At 41.9% G+C, this 16847-nt stretch overlaps 1 protein-coding gene across 2 annotated transcripts; it reads left to right on the plus strand.

Moving 5' to 3' along the window:
- Nucleotides 1-758: 758 nt before the first annotated feature.
- Nucleotides 759-12705, plus strand: RB195_004815 (uncharacterized protein; the record flags this gene model as incomplete). 2 transcript variants are annotated; one of them, XM_064182834.1, is made up of 11 exons in its annotated part: nucleotides 759-827; nucleotides 892-959; nucleotides 5039-5139; nucleotides 5193-5316; nucleotides 5932-6000; nucleotides 6063-6181; nucleotides 6565-6713; nucleotides 7084-7267; nucleotides 7329-7405; nucleotides 11316-11589; nucleotides 11900-12705. In XM_064182834.1, 11 exons carry the CDS (start codon nucleotides 759-761, stop codon nucleotides 12703-12705), a joined length of 2040 nt encoding a protein of 679 aa, XP_064034100.1. The 2 variants fall into 2 exon arrangements, with proteins under 2 accessions (XP_064034100.1, XP_064034101.1); XM_064182833.1 differs by having other exon boundaries at nucleotides 11316-11450; nucleotides 11884-12705.
- Between the last annotated feature and the right edge of the window lie 4142 nt (nucleotides 12706-16847).

The raw sequence follows: 16847 nt of genomic DNA on the forward strand, positions 1-16847 counted from the left end.
TTTCATATCATGTCCACTGCCCGTGTTGCTTTTCAATTCTACGACTCCTTCGCGCGACTATTTCCTTGCACGGAAGGAAATAGACGCGCGAAGGAGTCGTAAATTATCTAACTTGATACGCTATCCATATCAGAACAATGATGTCGTACACGCCATTTTATGTTAAAAAGTATTTCTGTGATAATTGTTGGGGGAAAAACAGGAGGGAAACCTATGCTTTGATTAATGCTGTCAAATTGTGTTTATATTATTTTGGTATGAAAGCAATGTTTGACACTGAAGTTTGGATGTTCTCCAAATGTAGAGCTGACGCGTTTAGAAAAAAAAAACACTCTTTCGCCTTTTTGAAAAAAAAGAATGAGTTGTTGGTATACATAATTCTAATTTTACAGAAAATGTCACTACTGCTAACTTTCATTGACCAATCAAGGAGACTGAGCCAAACACCTCAGAAAATCTGAAGTCCCGCCTTAGCCGGACGTTCAGCGTTTTTGAATTTTTCTCTGAGCTTCTAAGTTAGGGAACATTTGGTTATTCCCTGGTGTACTTCCTACGTGACAAAAAAGAACATTTTCTGTCAAAGTAAGAATCAATCCCTTAAAATCCAATAAAATTGGGTTATTTTGCTAAATTTGCATGTAGTGGAAATTTTTGACTATTCTATGTATGTAACTGTATCTTCACTTTCACATGCGGTGATGGAGATGCGTCAGCTTTAAACCAAACAGTATTTGTAGACATGCCTTGAATATTTCAGAATGATTCCTGTACTCATGTTTGGGCGATTAATAGTTTTCCTCATAGCCGTTCAAATAGTATCGGCAAGGGTAAGCATTCTGTTCGCCATTGATAAACCGTACGTAAGCGAGATCATTCCACCACCGTTTTAAGGTGAAACCGATCGACATTTTCAGTCAGCCAGCGGGTGCAGATATTCCCCAGATGAGAAATAAGAAAAGGTTGGCATACACTTTTTCAAAAGTAACAAGGATAACATTTGAAAATCGTCTGCAATCAACAATAGTTTTTTATTTGTCTATTCTGTTTGTGAACAAACATATCAACAACATGATTTGGATGAGAAGGACGTTTCAACGTTTAGTATTGCATTGCAGACATATATCCAAACGCTACTGATACCTTGTACTGAAATTCGGTCGCGAAAAAAGTGAATTTCGTTTTTATAGTTATGGGCTGAAATATTGTTCTTTTGATTTGCTAGTAATACTATTTGCACTAAGATAAAATAGCTTTCCAAAGTCACTATTTGCATTTCGCAGAGTCTTCTCAAACTTTATTTTTGTCGCTCATTTGTGCGCCATGAGTGAAGCATTATGCTATAAAACGTCAGGCGTCGTCTGTCATGTGTGTATGTCTGCGTGGGAAACGAAATTCAGAGTGGGGTAAGACGGGAGCGTCGATTTAATGCGATTGCGCCGCAAAGCGGTAAAATATGATGTGATGGATCCCATGGCATCGAGATGGTGCGCAGGTGCCGCTAATTGGTCGAATGGCTTTGAACGAGAACAACGGCGTAGAATTGATGCATCGGCAAAACGTAACTCTAAGAAGGATTCCACTGCCGGGGTTGGTGTGATAACTCCAGAAATTAGCATAAACGGGATTATTGTGCTCCAGCACTGCTCAATTATTCCAAGCGGTTTTGTTGTAAAGCAAATGAGACGTTGTGAATCACTTCATGCCAGTGTTAGCACGTGCACCCACATAAAGCCTCTGTATTCCTACTCGCCTGCAGTCATCCTCACCAAATCTCTCTGATCGTCCTTCAAAAACTGCATACACGCCTGTAGGCAGCAGCTTAAATAGTTGTCAGCAGTTTACGTGATTTGACGTAGCACCATAACCATATTCAGAATGATGATGGTGTTGCTCGATCACGTTTGTGTTCCATGTCAATTGTTCAGTGGAAAGACAAAAACTGATATGTGGATTGGGCACGTCGCTACACATCTAGTTCTAAAATGCGATGGTTACATATTACCTGAACCTAGCATAACGAATACGAAGAACTTTGCAAAATGCAGCTTTCGGGAAAGCTTTGGAAGTTGAGAATTAGGATCTCCTCATCACAAGCGAGAAGATAATAATTCGTTAACATAACATTACTAGACTTACTTGACTTTATCGGCGGGCTGATGACATCGCTTAACGCGATTACCCGCATCTTCGCCGAGGTTTGTCGTCCTTCAACATACTGCACGGAATCAATCCATTCGTCGCTATTCCATATTCTGCGAAACCTTACGTCTAGCCTGCAATCACTATCTACACCGAGTGTCCTCAGGTCCTCTTCCATCACCTCAGTCCGGAACTTTCGTTTTCGGCAAGATGGCCTCCTTGAATCTGACAAACTTCTCAGAACTCGTTGGACATGGTGATCTGCAGGTCTCTTTAATTTATGACCAAACAAGCGAAGACGATTTTCTGCAGCCACTTTCGATAGCGGTGAAAGATGTTTATATCTTCCACCGCCGTGTCAACCGCCGATTTTTTTGAGCATACAGCTCAAGTAACAGAACCCATTGACGAGTTCAACTGGCTGATTCCCTTTCGAGGTCTCGAAGAGATCGACATCTGCTCGCATTTATCATGGCACGGACATACTCCATAGGCTACAGCCAGGTTCGACACAGGGTTGACAGCAAGTTGAAGTTTCGTATTGTTTTCCGCGAAATCAACTATATATATATATATATATATATATATATATATATATATATATATATATATATATAGTACGAAAACGACTGATGGTGCTAAGACGACGTCGGCAGGACATTGATCGACTGTTCTTCGCATGATGTCGTCGAGAGCGAAGTAGAACAGGAGGAGTCCTGCCACTGCCTCTTCTCTTACTCCAGTTACCACCTCGAATGGTGTTGTATGTTCGGGTGATGTTCGAACTGCAGCAGTTGCTCGTTGATTTATGTCATCAATTAGAGGAAAATTACAAGGAACTCTCCTGGGACTCCATCGGCGCGGAGAGCGTAGAGAAGGCTGCCTCGATGAGGATAGTCGAAAGGGGCTTCAAAGTCCAGAAAGGCTAATTGCATTGGCTTCGAGTACTGCTGTCAGATTTCGATCACTCTCCTAACGATGGACACCTCCTCAGTCGAGGACGAAAGCTAGCTTGCTCGTCGCGCGTTGTTTTTTTCGCGATGGTCCAGGATAATGTTGGTTGGTATATAAGTTGGCCCAGGATAATCCGTTTCAAAACCATGTACATAACACGCAACAAGGAGATTTCTTGATAATTTCTAGGGTCCTTGACGTATAGCTTCTAGCGGAGAACTATGTTAGCATGTATCCACGAATCAGATATCCTTTCGTCTATCCATATTAGATGGACGGCCTTTGTCGTTTCATAAATCCCAGATGGAGTAATGCTGTTTCAGCATTCAGCTCGCTAATCCAGTCGTCTCCACCAGATTTTCCATTTTCATCTTTTGGATACACAACAGAACATCCGACTCGGTCAGTGGTTCCTCGTTATCCGCAGCAGTTTCAACTATAGGAATTTGAAGGAGCATAGAGCACTATCATCGGTTCGCACGCTATCTTTCCAAACACGTCGTTTTAGGTGTCTACTGTCTAAATTTTCTGGGCATATGAGGGAGTTGTGCTTTTCCACCGTGGTACTTTTGAACTAACCACGAGCGTTCCTCACTTACTTATTTGAAGATCCTAATCTCAAATTTTCTCCGATCCTATAGCGAAATATCTATCAATATTCTATTGGAATTCCTTAAGCAACGTTAATTCACCAAATTTCTAATTTTCTCCTCACATCAACAAAGCCTTTTCCAACCGACACTGTTTAATCCACGCGTTAGCTTTGTCCATAAATGGACTGGTGGCGGTGAATCATGTGTGCGTTTGCGGTACACCTTCTTGTTGTCGTTGCTGTAAACTGCCAAAGAAATCATCAGGGTACTGATGAAAAATATAGCCGCATTTCTGAAACGTTGTTTATTCAACCAATTATCAACTGTATCACTTGTGACCACGTTGTTCATTGATTTGTTCGAGCGGGCAGCAGTGATACTTCCATAAGTACCGATCAAGCGCAAGGATTCTCCTTTGGCTTCTCTTCTCGCGAAGGACTCGAATTTGTCCTTGGAGGACTTCCTTCATATCTGACCACCGGGGTCGGTGGTATTTCTGCCTTTGATGTCGCGTGGTATGCAGTCGCTCATGGCCCTGGCCTAGCGACTGTCGTATCACGTGTCCGGCACACCTAATTTTACTTTTGGAGTATGCAGTAGCGTAACGTCTCTGATCTTCGACCGGTGTCCAAAAAAAAAAGTGAAAGTGAGACACAACGACATCTTTTACTCTCGCGATATTTTTGCGAGTTTTGAAACACTGCGTATGTGGTCAACTGTACCGAGACCTTTTCAAAACATCAAAACCCAATTTGGTCTTTCATTTTATGTTTTTCCTACCCTGTTTATAATCACTCTTGTGGAGAGCTTGTAGATGACAAACAGTAGGCAGAATGGGCGATAGTTGCCGATGTCTTGTGGGTCTCTGTTCTTATACAACAGCACAGTCTTGTTTTTTAATTGCTTAAAAACCTTGCATTCCGGCAGATAACGAGAGAAGAGTCTTCCCAGTGTGTTGATGAAGACTGACGGTAAGTTCTTTATATGTTTTGATCTAATTCTGTCGGAACCGGGTGAGGTAGGATTCTTCGCCGATATGATGGCATGTCGGACCTCGGAAAGGAAGTACCTCTAGTATGAGATGTTCATATCTTTCCCCAGATGGTGTGGAGGAAAATGAACGTGGCAAGATATTATCATTTAAAATATCTATTTTTTTCACTTCCAACATTCCTTGCCCTCTGGTTCCTTGCAGAACATTCACTTATCACTCACTCACTTATAAATTGTGCAGTAGGAGGTAACTTTACAATCATTTCGTACAATTTGCAAAGCAACGGAGAGACAATAACGAAATTAAAAAACAAGCTACAAGATGAACAATTTCCCCACTGCCATATCCATAAGTTCAGCAAAATGTTCAACGCCCTCCACAAGAACTCCTTCTTAAAGTGGGATGAGCAAGATCCCAATGGAAATATTGTAATACCGTATGAAATCAATGGACATTTCGGTACTTTTAATCAAGTTAAGCATTAGGTTCCCACATGAACAGCAGTTTTTTAGACGCATCGCAAAAGAGGACTATTGCTGTAGCTATGAGACGCATAGAGGACAACACATGCATTCGTTTCAAGATCAGAGAGAATGAATGGAATTACGTCGCAATTCTAAATCAGAACAGAGGCGGGTGAATAACTTCTCCCAATCTTGTTCCTTATCACTTTGCATTTGTCCGCTTTCTACTCTGAAGAAAATGGTTTTCCTAGGAATAATAATCCTGAAAAAAAACTGCCACTTTTATTTTATCACTTAACAGGTCAAAATGTTTCGAAAAAAAGAACATAAGAAAGCATCATCGGAAAACAGAGAAAGAGGACAGATTATTGAACCTTTACACCAAAATGGATTACTTGAACCACAAGAGTAAGCATTCCATATTTAAGGACAGTGGCTTTGTTCATTTCTCTTAGCCCTTTATGCCAAATAGTTCATGAGACCAAAAAAAGTGCAGATGGTAAGAGATTTCGCTGTGAATCTAGGATAGGTTGATAGTTCGAAACCGCACGAGTGCATCCATTTAAACTGGTACCAGTGTTGTTTGGGAGGATAGAAACACCAAAAAAGGCCACAAATCATTACATAAACTATCATGCGCCTCAAAACGTCAACGACTACGAATTGCAGTAAAGCACGTTCGCGTAAGTCATCTTGTGGACTAGACACAAGTTTTGAACTGGAGTGAACTTTTCTTACGAAAGTAATGAAGTCATGCATAGTCGCACTCGCAACATTTTTTTTAAAGGTGCTTTGCAACTGTTGGTCGTATGAGAGGCAGAAGCTCATTAATGCTAGAACACAACGATGAAAGATCGTACGTTTTACTGGAATTGATATTCGGATTCGCATTCACGAATGTCAACTAATCTTTTCTAGATGCCTGGTGACCAAAGTTGTTCTGCATGAATTGATGCACGTAGTAGGGCTATGGCACGAGCACGAGCGTTACGATCGCGACAATTATGTCAAAGTGCATTATGAGAACATTAAAGAAGGTAAACTAATCAGTAAATTTTCCAAAGCACACTTCAAATATTTTGTTTCATGTTATTTGCTGACGGGGTGGGTGTGGCGCAGAGGTCCACTGTAACTACACTGTCGATGGTTCGAAATCTCTCTGGTGCGAACCAAACCTTTCATCCCTCCGGGGCCAATAAATTGGTACCAGACTTGTCTAGGAAGATAAAAACACTGCCTTATTTATTGGCTGGTCAACGCAAGTCATTGTATAATAAGCCAACAAGCGTTCCAAAACCTCAGCGATTACCAATTGCAGTAAAACGCGTCCGCGCATCCCAAGGGGATCGATACGTTATTGATTTTGACTTATATCTGCGAATCTGGACTTGCGAAACCACTTTACTTGAAACTACCCTAGGTTATTGGAGTCAATTCTCCAAAGTATCACCATACCAGGCAACTACATACGGTATCCCATACGACTACAAATCGATTATGCACTATGGTAAAACTTTTTTTGCGAAGCCAGGAACAATAAGTATGGAGACGCTCGATCCTAGCTATCAGGTTCGTGGTTAGAAGAAGTACAGGTTCACATACATATACTCAAATGTAAATTTTTCATCTAATTTGTTATTAATTTTCGTAATTTTTCTGCATTTCAAAGAGGAGATTTCAAAAACAGTGCAAATATTTAATACACACACATTCAAGTTCGTGAAACGGAACAACACAATGAACTCTGCCTATCCCTTTCAAACATTATGTTACAAAAATTGAGACGGCTGATAACTCGTACACGGAGTAATCATGGCCGGACATATCCTTCTTGTACGGCTAATTTCAAACCACTTCAATATTTTTTAAGAATGTTCAAAGACCTTTACAATGTTCAAACCTCACAGATAAATTCAATTGGAACCTTTAACAATTACAGGACGTGATCGGCAACCAAGATGATGCTTCTTCCAGCGACTATCGCAAGATCTGCGAGATATATCAGTGTAAGAAGTGTATGGGCCAGACTAGCGACGAAGGCACTGACGAGATTAAACCAACGCCGCCAACTAGAGCACCAAGTTCAACTAGTGCACCAACTGTTGGTACAAGGATACCAATAAGTGGGCGATTGAGTCAGCTCTACGATAGTTCTTTCCCGAAAGGGATATCTGAAAATTTTAGCTTGCTATGATGAACACCCCAAGTTCTGCAACAAAAGAGTGCGCAGAGTAAGCCATTGCACATTTGCTATTCGAATGGTTTGTTGCGAGACATGTGCAAAGATTAAAGGAGGCAGAAACTAATCACCGTACAATCCGTCAAATCTTCGGATTATCCAACTTTTTCAATTGGTTCTGAAATGATATTTCATGAAGGTCAAATAAATAACTGCACTTGTTCTTCTTGGCACTCTTTCTTGAGTACTGCGGGCACACAGTTTGTAGTATTTTTTTTTGTATGCAAGCCAGTCCAGTTAGTCTGAGATGTTTCACAACCTACCGATTATAAAGCTCATAGCATTTCCATAGAGCAGCTATAGGATCGGCTGTCATGGCGCGGAAACCACTTGCCCTACTTCGCAACTTCAAGTCGACAGTCTTCTTAAATCCTTCTGTAACATGATGATGAACCACGACTTCGGTAAAAGCTTGCGCTGGAGCTCCTTCTAAAGTATACGGAGATCTCCCCTTATCTTTTTTCTTTGCTTTTTTGTGAAATTGTTTCTCCATATAGTAGTGACGAATATAACTACATTGTCCTTATTAAGTCCTTTTCACTTCGTCCATAGTTTATTTTGCTCCTTGAATTCCTCTCTGGTCATAGTTTCAGAGACTTCACTTCTGTTTTTCATACTGCCCTGCTTTCCATTTTTGTCCCAAAGACTCTTTTGCACTAGTTTGAAAGTTTCTCCTTACTCAAGCATCTCCTCAAAGACTTCGATTTGCATGAATAGGATTTTTGACCTTCTTTTTGTATAACTGTGCGCAATTGGCCTTTTTCAGAACGACTTTTGAGATTTTATTATGATTCCGATTGTAAAATGATAAAGGCTAAAGTATCTGATGTTAATCGATCCGCTTGGGATGCGACATCACGTTCACTTCAATGCAGAATCCTTTGAGGTTTACGAACGTGTAACTAGCACATACAATTACTTGTGTGGGCCAGCCGATGTGTCATGTCAGTGTTCTTATGCTCCCAGACAAGTCTGGTACCAATTTATCGACACCGGAGGGATGAAAGGCTTGTTGAGCGCTAGGGCGGATTCGAACCTCCAATAGATCGTACAGACCGCGGAACCTCTTACCGACGGCGCTATGCTGATTACAGCAAGTGTTAATCACCCACACTTGCACAAAAAAGGGACAGAAATTCAATCCATACAAGCTGAAATCTCAGAGGTACCTTACTACGGCGGAACAAAGGATGAAACAAACAATATAGGACTCTGAAAATCCGTTTACGCCTATTCATGCACTGTGATAGAAGAAAATAGTGAAGACATTTAAACCAAAAAGAAAAGAGTTCTGAGTTTTGCGCACACTCTAAATTCGGATTTTTTGTATATCTTTGCTGAGGACGTTCTGCGTCGTCATGTTGCAATGGGTTTCACGCCGACTGTATATAGTTACATGCAGTACTACACAATTGCACCAGATTTCAAAACGTTTGACCAACAACATCCAACAAAACTTTTGACTCTTGAATCGGGTTGCGCAGAAGCCCCTATTAATCGCTCAGCTATTCAGTTCCGCAGTTGTTGCTCGTCGAACTGTTGCCCACATTTATTTCGGTACATTCATGGTGTTTTTCTGCTGTGAAGGAAGGTTATTAGAGTTCTAGAAAGAAGTGGAGTGTGCTTGAGAGGAGACTAAATCTGCAATAAACCCAACATGACGCTGACTTACTTGATTTGATCGGCGAGCAGATATTATCGCCTGACGCGATCGCCCGCATTTTCGCCGAGATGTGTCGTCCTGAAACATAGATATGCACAATCTTCTCGACCTTTTGCGGAAGTTTACACAAAATCAATCCACAATCAAAGCCAAATTCAATTCATTAAACAAGGGCCTGCGGTCGATCCCCATCACCAACCAATTCAAGCTGTAGTCCACCCATCCGCGATTCACCCTATCATAGTGTACGGATCGGAGACTTAAAGAACGCCATCGATGGTGATGTAGAAAGTTAACCGCACGTAGAGAAAATTGATTACGTGACTGTTGGACTGCTTTCGGTCCAAAAATCTGCCATGAGGAAGAATTCTACTCAGAAGTGGATATGGTGTACCAGCGGATTACACGTGAAAGACATCTTGCACGGCTACAGAAAACCGACTCCGCTGCGTTAGATTGTAACACCAGCACGCCATTCAAGTCAGTTAACTCAAATAGTAGTTTTCCTTTGAAATCATTAATGCAATTTTTCTGTTCTTCCTGTGTAGAGGTTGAAACTAAGAATCAAGTCTTTTTGGTAGCTTTCTGCACTTAGAAAGAGAAGGTTAACGCTTTCCGAGAGATATCTGAATAGTTAAGGAAACTCGGAAAAGACAAGAGTGTAATTAACGATTGGCGTTCTCCTAGTGATCACCAGTTTTTGACGCCGAACACATGCTATTTCTAGAATTTTCATTTTCTTCATGTTGTTCATACAGCATCTGCCCCATAATGAAAGCGTTACGATCTGGCGTGGATACTTTTCACGTGCGCATCTACTAGGTTGGCTACCAATGTTACTGTCAATGTTTTTATTTCTAGAATAAGAGCGAGTAGTGCTGCAGTTATCCACGAAATGTTTAATTAAGGGCCGAAATTTACAGAAAGCGACACATTTCTTGACGCAAACACGATGAAGCAGTAGGTCAATTTCGGAGACAAGGGCATGCCAAGTAAACATTTCCGATGTTAGAACAGAATAAGTACATTGACGAAGTGTTACGGTTATCCGACGACGGATTTTTACTAGATATATGGTCAACCCGGGCTTGTTTGCCTGCCCGAATACGATTATCCACTTAGGTAAGTGATTTGGTTAAGAATAAGTATCCAAATTGCACACAATTTTTTATTGTGCTGCAAACGTCGTGTCTTTTATTTGCAACGCACCAGCATTCATACACCAGCAGAACAAAATAAGCGAAAGGCAAAGAACTGACGTTATTATGTTGCCAAAAAAGGGCAGCTTTTTTATCTGCTTTATACCTCTTATTTCTATGATCAGTAGCTATACGCATGCTCAACCGCAATTGATTTCAGCGTCCTGCTAAAAATTAGAAACAGATGCGAGAGTTTCGCCACTCATATTGAATATTATGATTAACTGGACAGCAGCTGTTGCTCTTATTGTCTCGATTTTGTTATAGCTAAAAACATATGGCTGCTGATATTCAGCCGCAGATATGGCATAAAAATTTTCTGCTCTTCTGATGCACTGATGTTCGTGGACATTAAAGAAACAGAAATTATCCATATTCCCATTAGTGCTACTTCATCCTACCCTCCACAACGATTTACCGCCTCATAGTGGCGTGGAGGTGACTGTGGGCGTCGACCTGCGATGTACAGCGAAGGTTCATCCTTCGGCAGGGCCTCCAAAGCTGAGAAGGAGTTCGACTAATCCGACATTTCGACTTCTCGGAATCGAAAGCCTAACTAAGAGTAAACCACTGTTAAGATTCATCACCGTCTTGGCAAAATGTCGCAAGGTGGCTCCCTGATCCACATAGGTTGGGCGGCGATGTGTGGTGAAAGCTAAGCTCGCAGGGCTGCTTAGCTTGGGAGAGTCTTTATGCCACTCCAGCGCTGCCCACTACTCATTACCTCAGTACCCTGCACACTGGGCCCTGCCGGCTCAGACGTCGGAGGGAGACCGGTGAGGGAGAAATCAAATCTCAGGTTGCCCAGGACGTGATTGATTCTGGAACAAGGCGACACATGCACGGCTCGCCATGGAGACTGTCTCAGACTGTGTACTTACTACGCGGGAGCAGTATCCACAGACGCTGATCTGCATGAGCGTATCAAATTTCACGTAATTGCTCTGCAGTAGACCAAGTGCAGAACAGCGACGTACGACAGATGAATGACGGTACACTCGTCATTCGTAGAGAGAAAGTTCCGTCGCGAAATGTAGGCGGTGTTGGTTTTGTCGTGCATGAATTTGTAGTCCACCTTGTCGATCTTCACGAGATACTGTCACCTCGTCTGGCCATTCTTCGCCTCCGCCCTCTGTGCCAAAAACATATCTGTACCATCAACATCAGCAGCTGATGAATCCGAATTGGACGAGGAGCTGAAGGAGGTAATCCGCAACTGGAAGTCCTTCTACAAATTCGTTGTCGGAGGCTTCAACGCAAAACTAGAAAAGGCCACTGAACAGGAATACAGGATTGGAAGACCTGGACTAGGGGACCGGAATGAAAATGTAATCGTTTCGCCGGGTTGTTGTCCGCCGCTGGCCTCTTTCGTAGGAACTTTCTTTTCATGAAAAAAGATCATCGTCGGTGGACATGGGAATCGCCCAATGGCGCGATTCGTGCGGAGATCGACCACATACTCACCAAGCGGAGGTGGTGAGTATGTGGTCGATCTTGACGTCTCAGTAGTACCATCCTTTTGTAGTGGTTCTGATCACCGTCTCCTTCGTGCAAAAATACGACTTAGTCACACGATTTAAAAGGACATCTGCTGACGGTAACGAAGGAGAAAAGAAGTCATCTACGACGATTGCGTAGGACTCCTTATCCCAAGGTGACTGGCACATCGAGGAGGACTCAAACGTGGACTACGAGGTGCTGCTCAGAGGATTCCGAGCCTGTGCTGAGCGTGCCTCGAAGCAGCGTACGACAAACTTGGATCGAATTTCAAAGACCACCAAGGAATTGTTGGAAAGAAGAAGGGCTTTGAGGCTTGATCCGAATGCATCGCACATTGAGCGGTTAGCACCAAACAATAGCTGCAGAGAAGCTTTGCAAGAGGATCTTTTGAAATACAGGCAGAAAAGGATTCTGGAAGCAGCACAAAGAAAAACGAATCTAAAGAAGTGCCGCAGGGATCTCTGCGAATATAATGTTCTAGCAATCTTGCTGATCGAAGACGGGACTCGCACGTCTTCTCGTCGTGAGATGGAAATCATTACGGAGAGGTTCTATTCGAACCTTTTCCGTTCACCAACTCCTGTGTCAAGCCAGGTCATCCCCACTGGTGATGCTCCACCACGGATTCTCCCTTCGGAAGTACGAGTCGATATCAAGAGCATGATTCTCAGCATCATTCTCTCCAACATTTGCTTCGCGGACGACATCGTTCTCTTTTCGAGCAGTACCAATGAAGCAGAAACGATGCTCAACGAATTGAACGAAACAGGGAAGAGAATAGGACTGCGAATAAAAAGAAAGAAGACTCAGTTCATGATGAACGCCGATTGCGAGGACGGAGGAGTACAACTTGGAGGCTCCCAAATCGTGGAAACTTCGTCATACGTATACCTCGGACGTTCTATGAACATGGAAAACGACTTGAAGGAAGAACTGAACAGAAGAATGAGGGCAGCATAGGCAGCATTCACAGCCGTCAGGGAAGCTAAAGACCAACTGACGGACCAAGATCTTCGTACCCATCTGTTCAACTCGACAGTCCTTCCAGCGCTCTGTTACGCAGCGGAGACGTGGGCAGACACCACTGCCACGTCTAGGAAGCTACTTACTATCCACAGAGCCCTTGAGAGATGTCTTCTGAAGTTTAACCGGCGCACACATAGACATAGATGGGCCGGTCACATCATGAGAAGAATCGACGATAGATGGACTAAAAGAACGCTAGAGTGGACCCCAAGAGATGCTAAACGCCCTCGAGGTAGACCACCAACGAGATGGGGTGACGTGTTCGCAACACGGATGGACCAGCTGAGAGCTCAGCTGGATACCGCTCAAGGACCTCGTCAATGTCACTCAAGAAACTTGAGAACATCTCGGATGACAATGGCGAGGGAACGAAGCGAGGGGAAGAGATGCTGGGGCCCGCACGTCCGGTGAAAACGGGCCATCTAAGTATCTAAGTAAGTAAGTAAGCTAAGGCACTACCTCAGATCTGACTGGATGTACAAATTTGTTCAACGTCATTTGGTGTTAGTACATGCAAAAAAACCGGGGCACAGCAAAACTATGGAGTTAGGTCAAACAGCCCAATATCGTTACCTTATCTCGTTGACAGTTATCCTTGCCTGCGCTGTGCCAGAAAACGAAAAGTTTCTATTTGCGTATTATCCTATGACCCTTATCGATTACAGGTCCAACAACCCTCGGAGAAAATGTTGTTGCTTTTTAAACACAAAAGAATGGATCGCTTTCTTAAATTTATGCCAACATCTGGATATGAAGAAATTCCGAGATTTTTTCCATAATTGTTTGATCAACGAAATCTCCCAAAAATGAGGACATAAAAGAGTTAGGGCGTTCAGGACTAGCTTTTTCTATAACATGTAAGCGATCTTGGAATGACGGCTTAGAAGACATCAGAGTGAGCCTTAGGTCAAAGGAAAATGTTCTGTAGAAGTTTGTTGGACTCTTAGAAGAAAACAAGGAGATAGTGAAAAGAAGGAAGATGTTCAAAAACTTTCAAAAATAGAGTAGTTCTTCAATGAGGAAAAGTTGAAGTTGCCACATTTACCAGTAGACCTGATTTATGCAATATAGTACTTCATTTAGCATTGTAATAGCTTCCTACCTCCAGCGGTTTCATCAAATGTCGTCACCTTGGACTTGTAACCATTTGGTTCGATTAAAGGCCCTTTCGGCCGGATGATCTCGTAAAAAGTTCTTGAGGTGACTTGAGAGAGGATATTATTAAACTAGAATAATACTTAAGGAATTCTGTGCCAAGGCCTATTTCGGAAGCTTTGAATTGGGGACAAGGTGACTTTGCTCTATACTTCATCCAAAATTCCCCTTGTCAGTTTGCCCATTTCTGGTAAACAATCATCTATACACTTGTTTCCGTATGCATTAGTTACACAGAATGTAAGGGTATCCGTCATTTTGCGACGAGGTTAAGAGCACGTATACGAGAACCTGCTGTAATGCTGCTGCTGAACAAATAAGAAAGTCGACTATGAAGATTTCGCTCTTAAGGGATCACGCAATAACGAATGAGCACTGTGTTGTTTCTTCTCCTGGGAGGAAAGAAAACCAAGCGAGAGCCTTTAGTAGCTTTTGTTTGGCCTTTTTTTTTTTATAAAGATGGCAGACTTGCTGGAATCCTTTTTATCCATACTGAACCGACCTGGCTATAAAGGGATGTCTACTGTGTAACTTCTTCTTCTTCTTCTCCTCTTTCATTCAGATTCTTCAAAAAATTCACACATACATACTTCCATAACAAGTCATTTCATCGCATGATCCCCTTCTTCTTCTCTAACAATGTCTTCTCAAATGTTAATTCAAAGTTCATTTCTTACTGTGACCACGGAATCGTATATTTCTAGCAAAAACCTGCTGCTGCTGATAACGATCGTTCTTTTTTTATTCTTGTTTGATGACCAAACTTTGATGAATAAGAACGTTCTAGAATTTAGATCCACTTATTTTTGCTGTCACATTGATCTGTTGCGTAGAGATAAAAACTAGATCTAAAATTCTCAGCAATTGTCTCTGTATTTCTATCTCCATAGATTTTCAGATATCGCAACGATCTATCTGGAGCATTCATTCAAAAAAGGAGTGCAACAGTACGAATGCTTTCTATGGTGAACAAGTACGCTCAGTTTCTGCCTATAAGTTCTTAGTGAATTTCTTTATTTTATACAGATCTTTTTATTTGCCGTTGCTTGCTCTTTTGTTTGAAACGTCACGCTTGTCAAATGTCAAATGTGAGTCCCATCCACCTTATTGGACGGTAATCATCATCCAAATATTTAATTACTTACTCCTCGAATGATATCCAACTCTACACCTAGACGTAGGTTTTTAACAAAAACTCCTGCATCGATAGAAACCAAACGTGGACGATAATGAATACGAACTATTATTAAACTTTTCCGCTTCAAAAGAAAAAAAGAGATCACATAATATTTGTACATCCAACTATCCACAAATTTAATTTATTATTATTTATATTGTTATATCTATTTACATTTATTTATTATATTTAATTCACCAGAAGTAGCATCGACTCTCTCCCATGCCTTCGAAGCTTTTCTACACATAGAATACGCAAAAGGTATGCATATATTTGCATTTTGCCATCAGTTTTTGATGAGAGATGATAATTGAAGAAATTTTTGCAGTTTCAATAGAAATATAATAAGCAAATTCTAGCAAAAAAAAAGTGTTTGAGTAGCAAGCAGAAAACAGTTCATTATACTTGAATTGCACTACTTGCAATTAACAATTATGCAGCGTTCCCATTTCAAAAAAAAAGAGGTATGGCGCCTCTGGTACTAAACATTCATCTTGAGAGGCGCCAGTGCGGTTGACACCAATTACGAATAGCTTTATGGTAATAAACACGTGTGTGGCCTGCGCGCTGACGTACGGCGCTAGTCATTCTAGGCAGTTACTGTTTTTATCCTCCTGGACAAGTTTAATACCAGTTTATTAAGCTCGGAAAACTCGATTATCTAGGATTATCATTACTTGAGTTCGTTTTCACTGAGTCTTCACCCCGGCATCTTTTTTCATTCCACCGCAGTCGTCATCCAAAATGTCCGCAAGATTCGTGGATGACGTTTGCGAGGTCCTCGAACCGTATCCAGCATGAGTTGTCAGCCGCTCCATTTGTGCGGCGTAAATCTCGTTGGCGGTCTCTCTCGAGGGCGTCAGACATCTTTTGTTGACTTCAGGATTTGTTGACAATCCTGAAGTTCATGTACTCTATCTGTCGAAACTCCTCATAATGTGCTAAGCCCACGTACTGATAGCTTTCATATAGATTTCACTGGGTCGTGAGAGCTATACATTTCTCGGAATTCGAGCTGCGAAGATCGTCTCGATGTTGTGTGCGGCGGTTAAACTCACAACTCACCTCTAGAAGGCTTTCTGAGTAAAAGGTATCTCCTTAATCGTGAGTGCGGTATCTGCCAACGTCTCTGCTAGGTAACAGAGTGCTGGGAGGACTGTGGATTTGAACAAATAAACAGCTCTGAGTCCGTAACTTGCTTGACGAGTGTGAGTTCTTAGTATGTCCATGTTTGAGTGTCCTTGAATCTTGGCATGTTGAATACTTGGTTTTTTTACTGATTTATTGACGAATACAACTCGATAGGTCTCAAATCGTGGAAAAGGCTTCACATATGTAATACGGACGTTCCATGAATATGCAGAACATGTTAAAGGAAGAATTGAATAGAAGGATTAGCAGCGTAAGCAGGATTAACATTTTTCTTGATTTTACTTCGCTTGAGCTGTGGCCAAGATTAGTATTGACTAACGTTTCGGCGTTTTCGCCTTCGTCAGAGCCTGAGAAACCGAAGCCATTAGTGACTTATCCTGTCAAGCGCCTTATCATCCTACAGAAAGCATTCAAAAGTAGGTAAATTCAAACAGCAACACATTGGCTAATGCTTACCTCATTCGCTAGACTTAGTAACGCAAAAGACACCACAACTACAAGTCACAAAGGTTTTTTATAGGGACCATTTAAAGGGACCTGATGGCCCCTTAAAGAGAATGACTACCAGCCTAAAGAATGTACGTAAATATAA

This window comes from Necator americanus, chromosome I, assembly GCF_031761385.1.
Source record: "Necator americanus strain Aroian chromosome I, whole genome shotgun sequence".
Classification (NCBI taxonomy): Eukaryota; Metazoa; Nematoda; class Chromadorea; order Rhabditida; family Ancylostomatidae; genus Necator; species Necator americanus.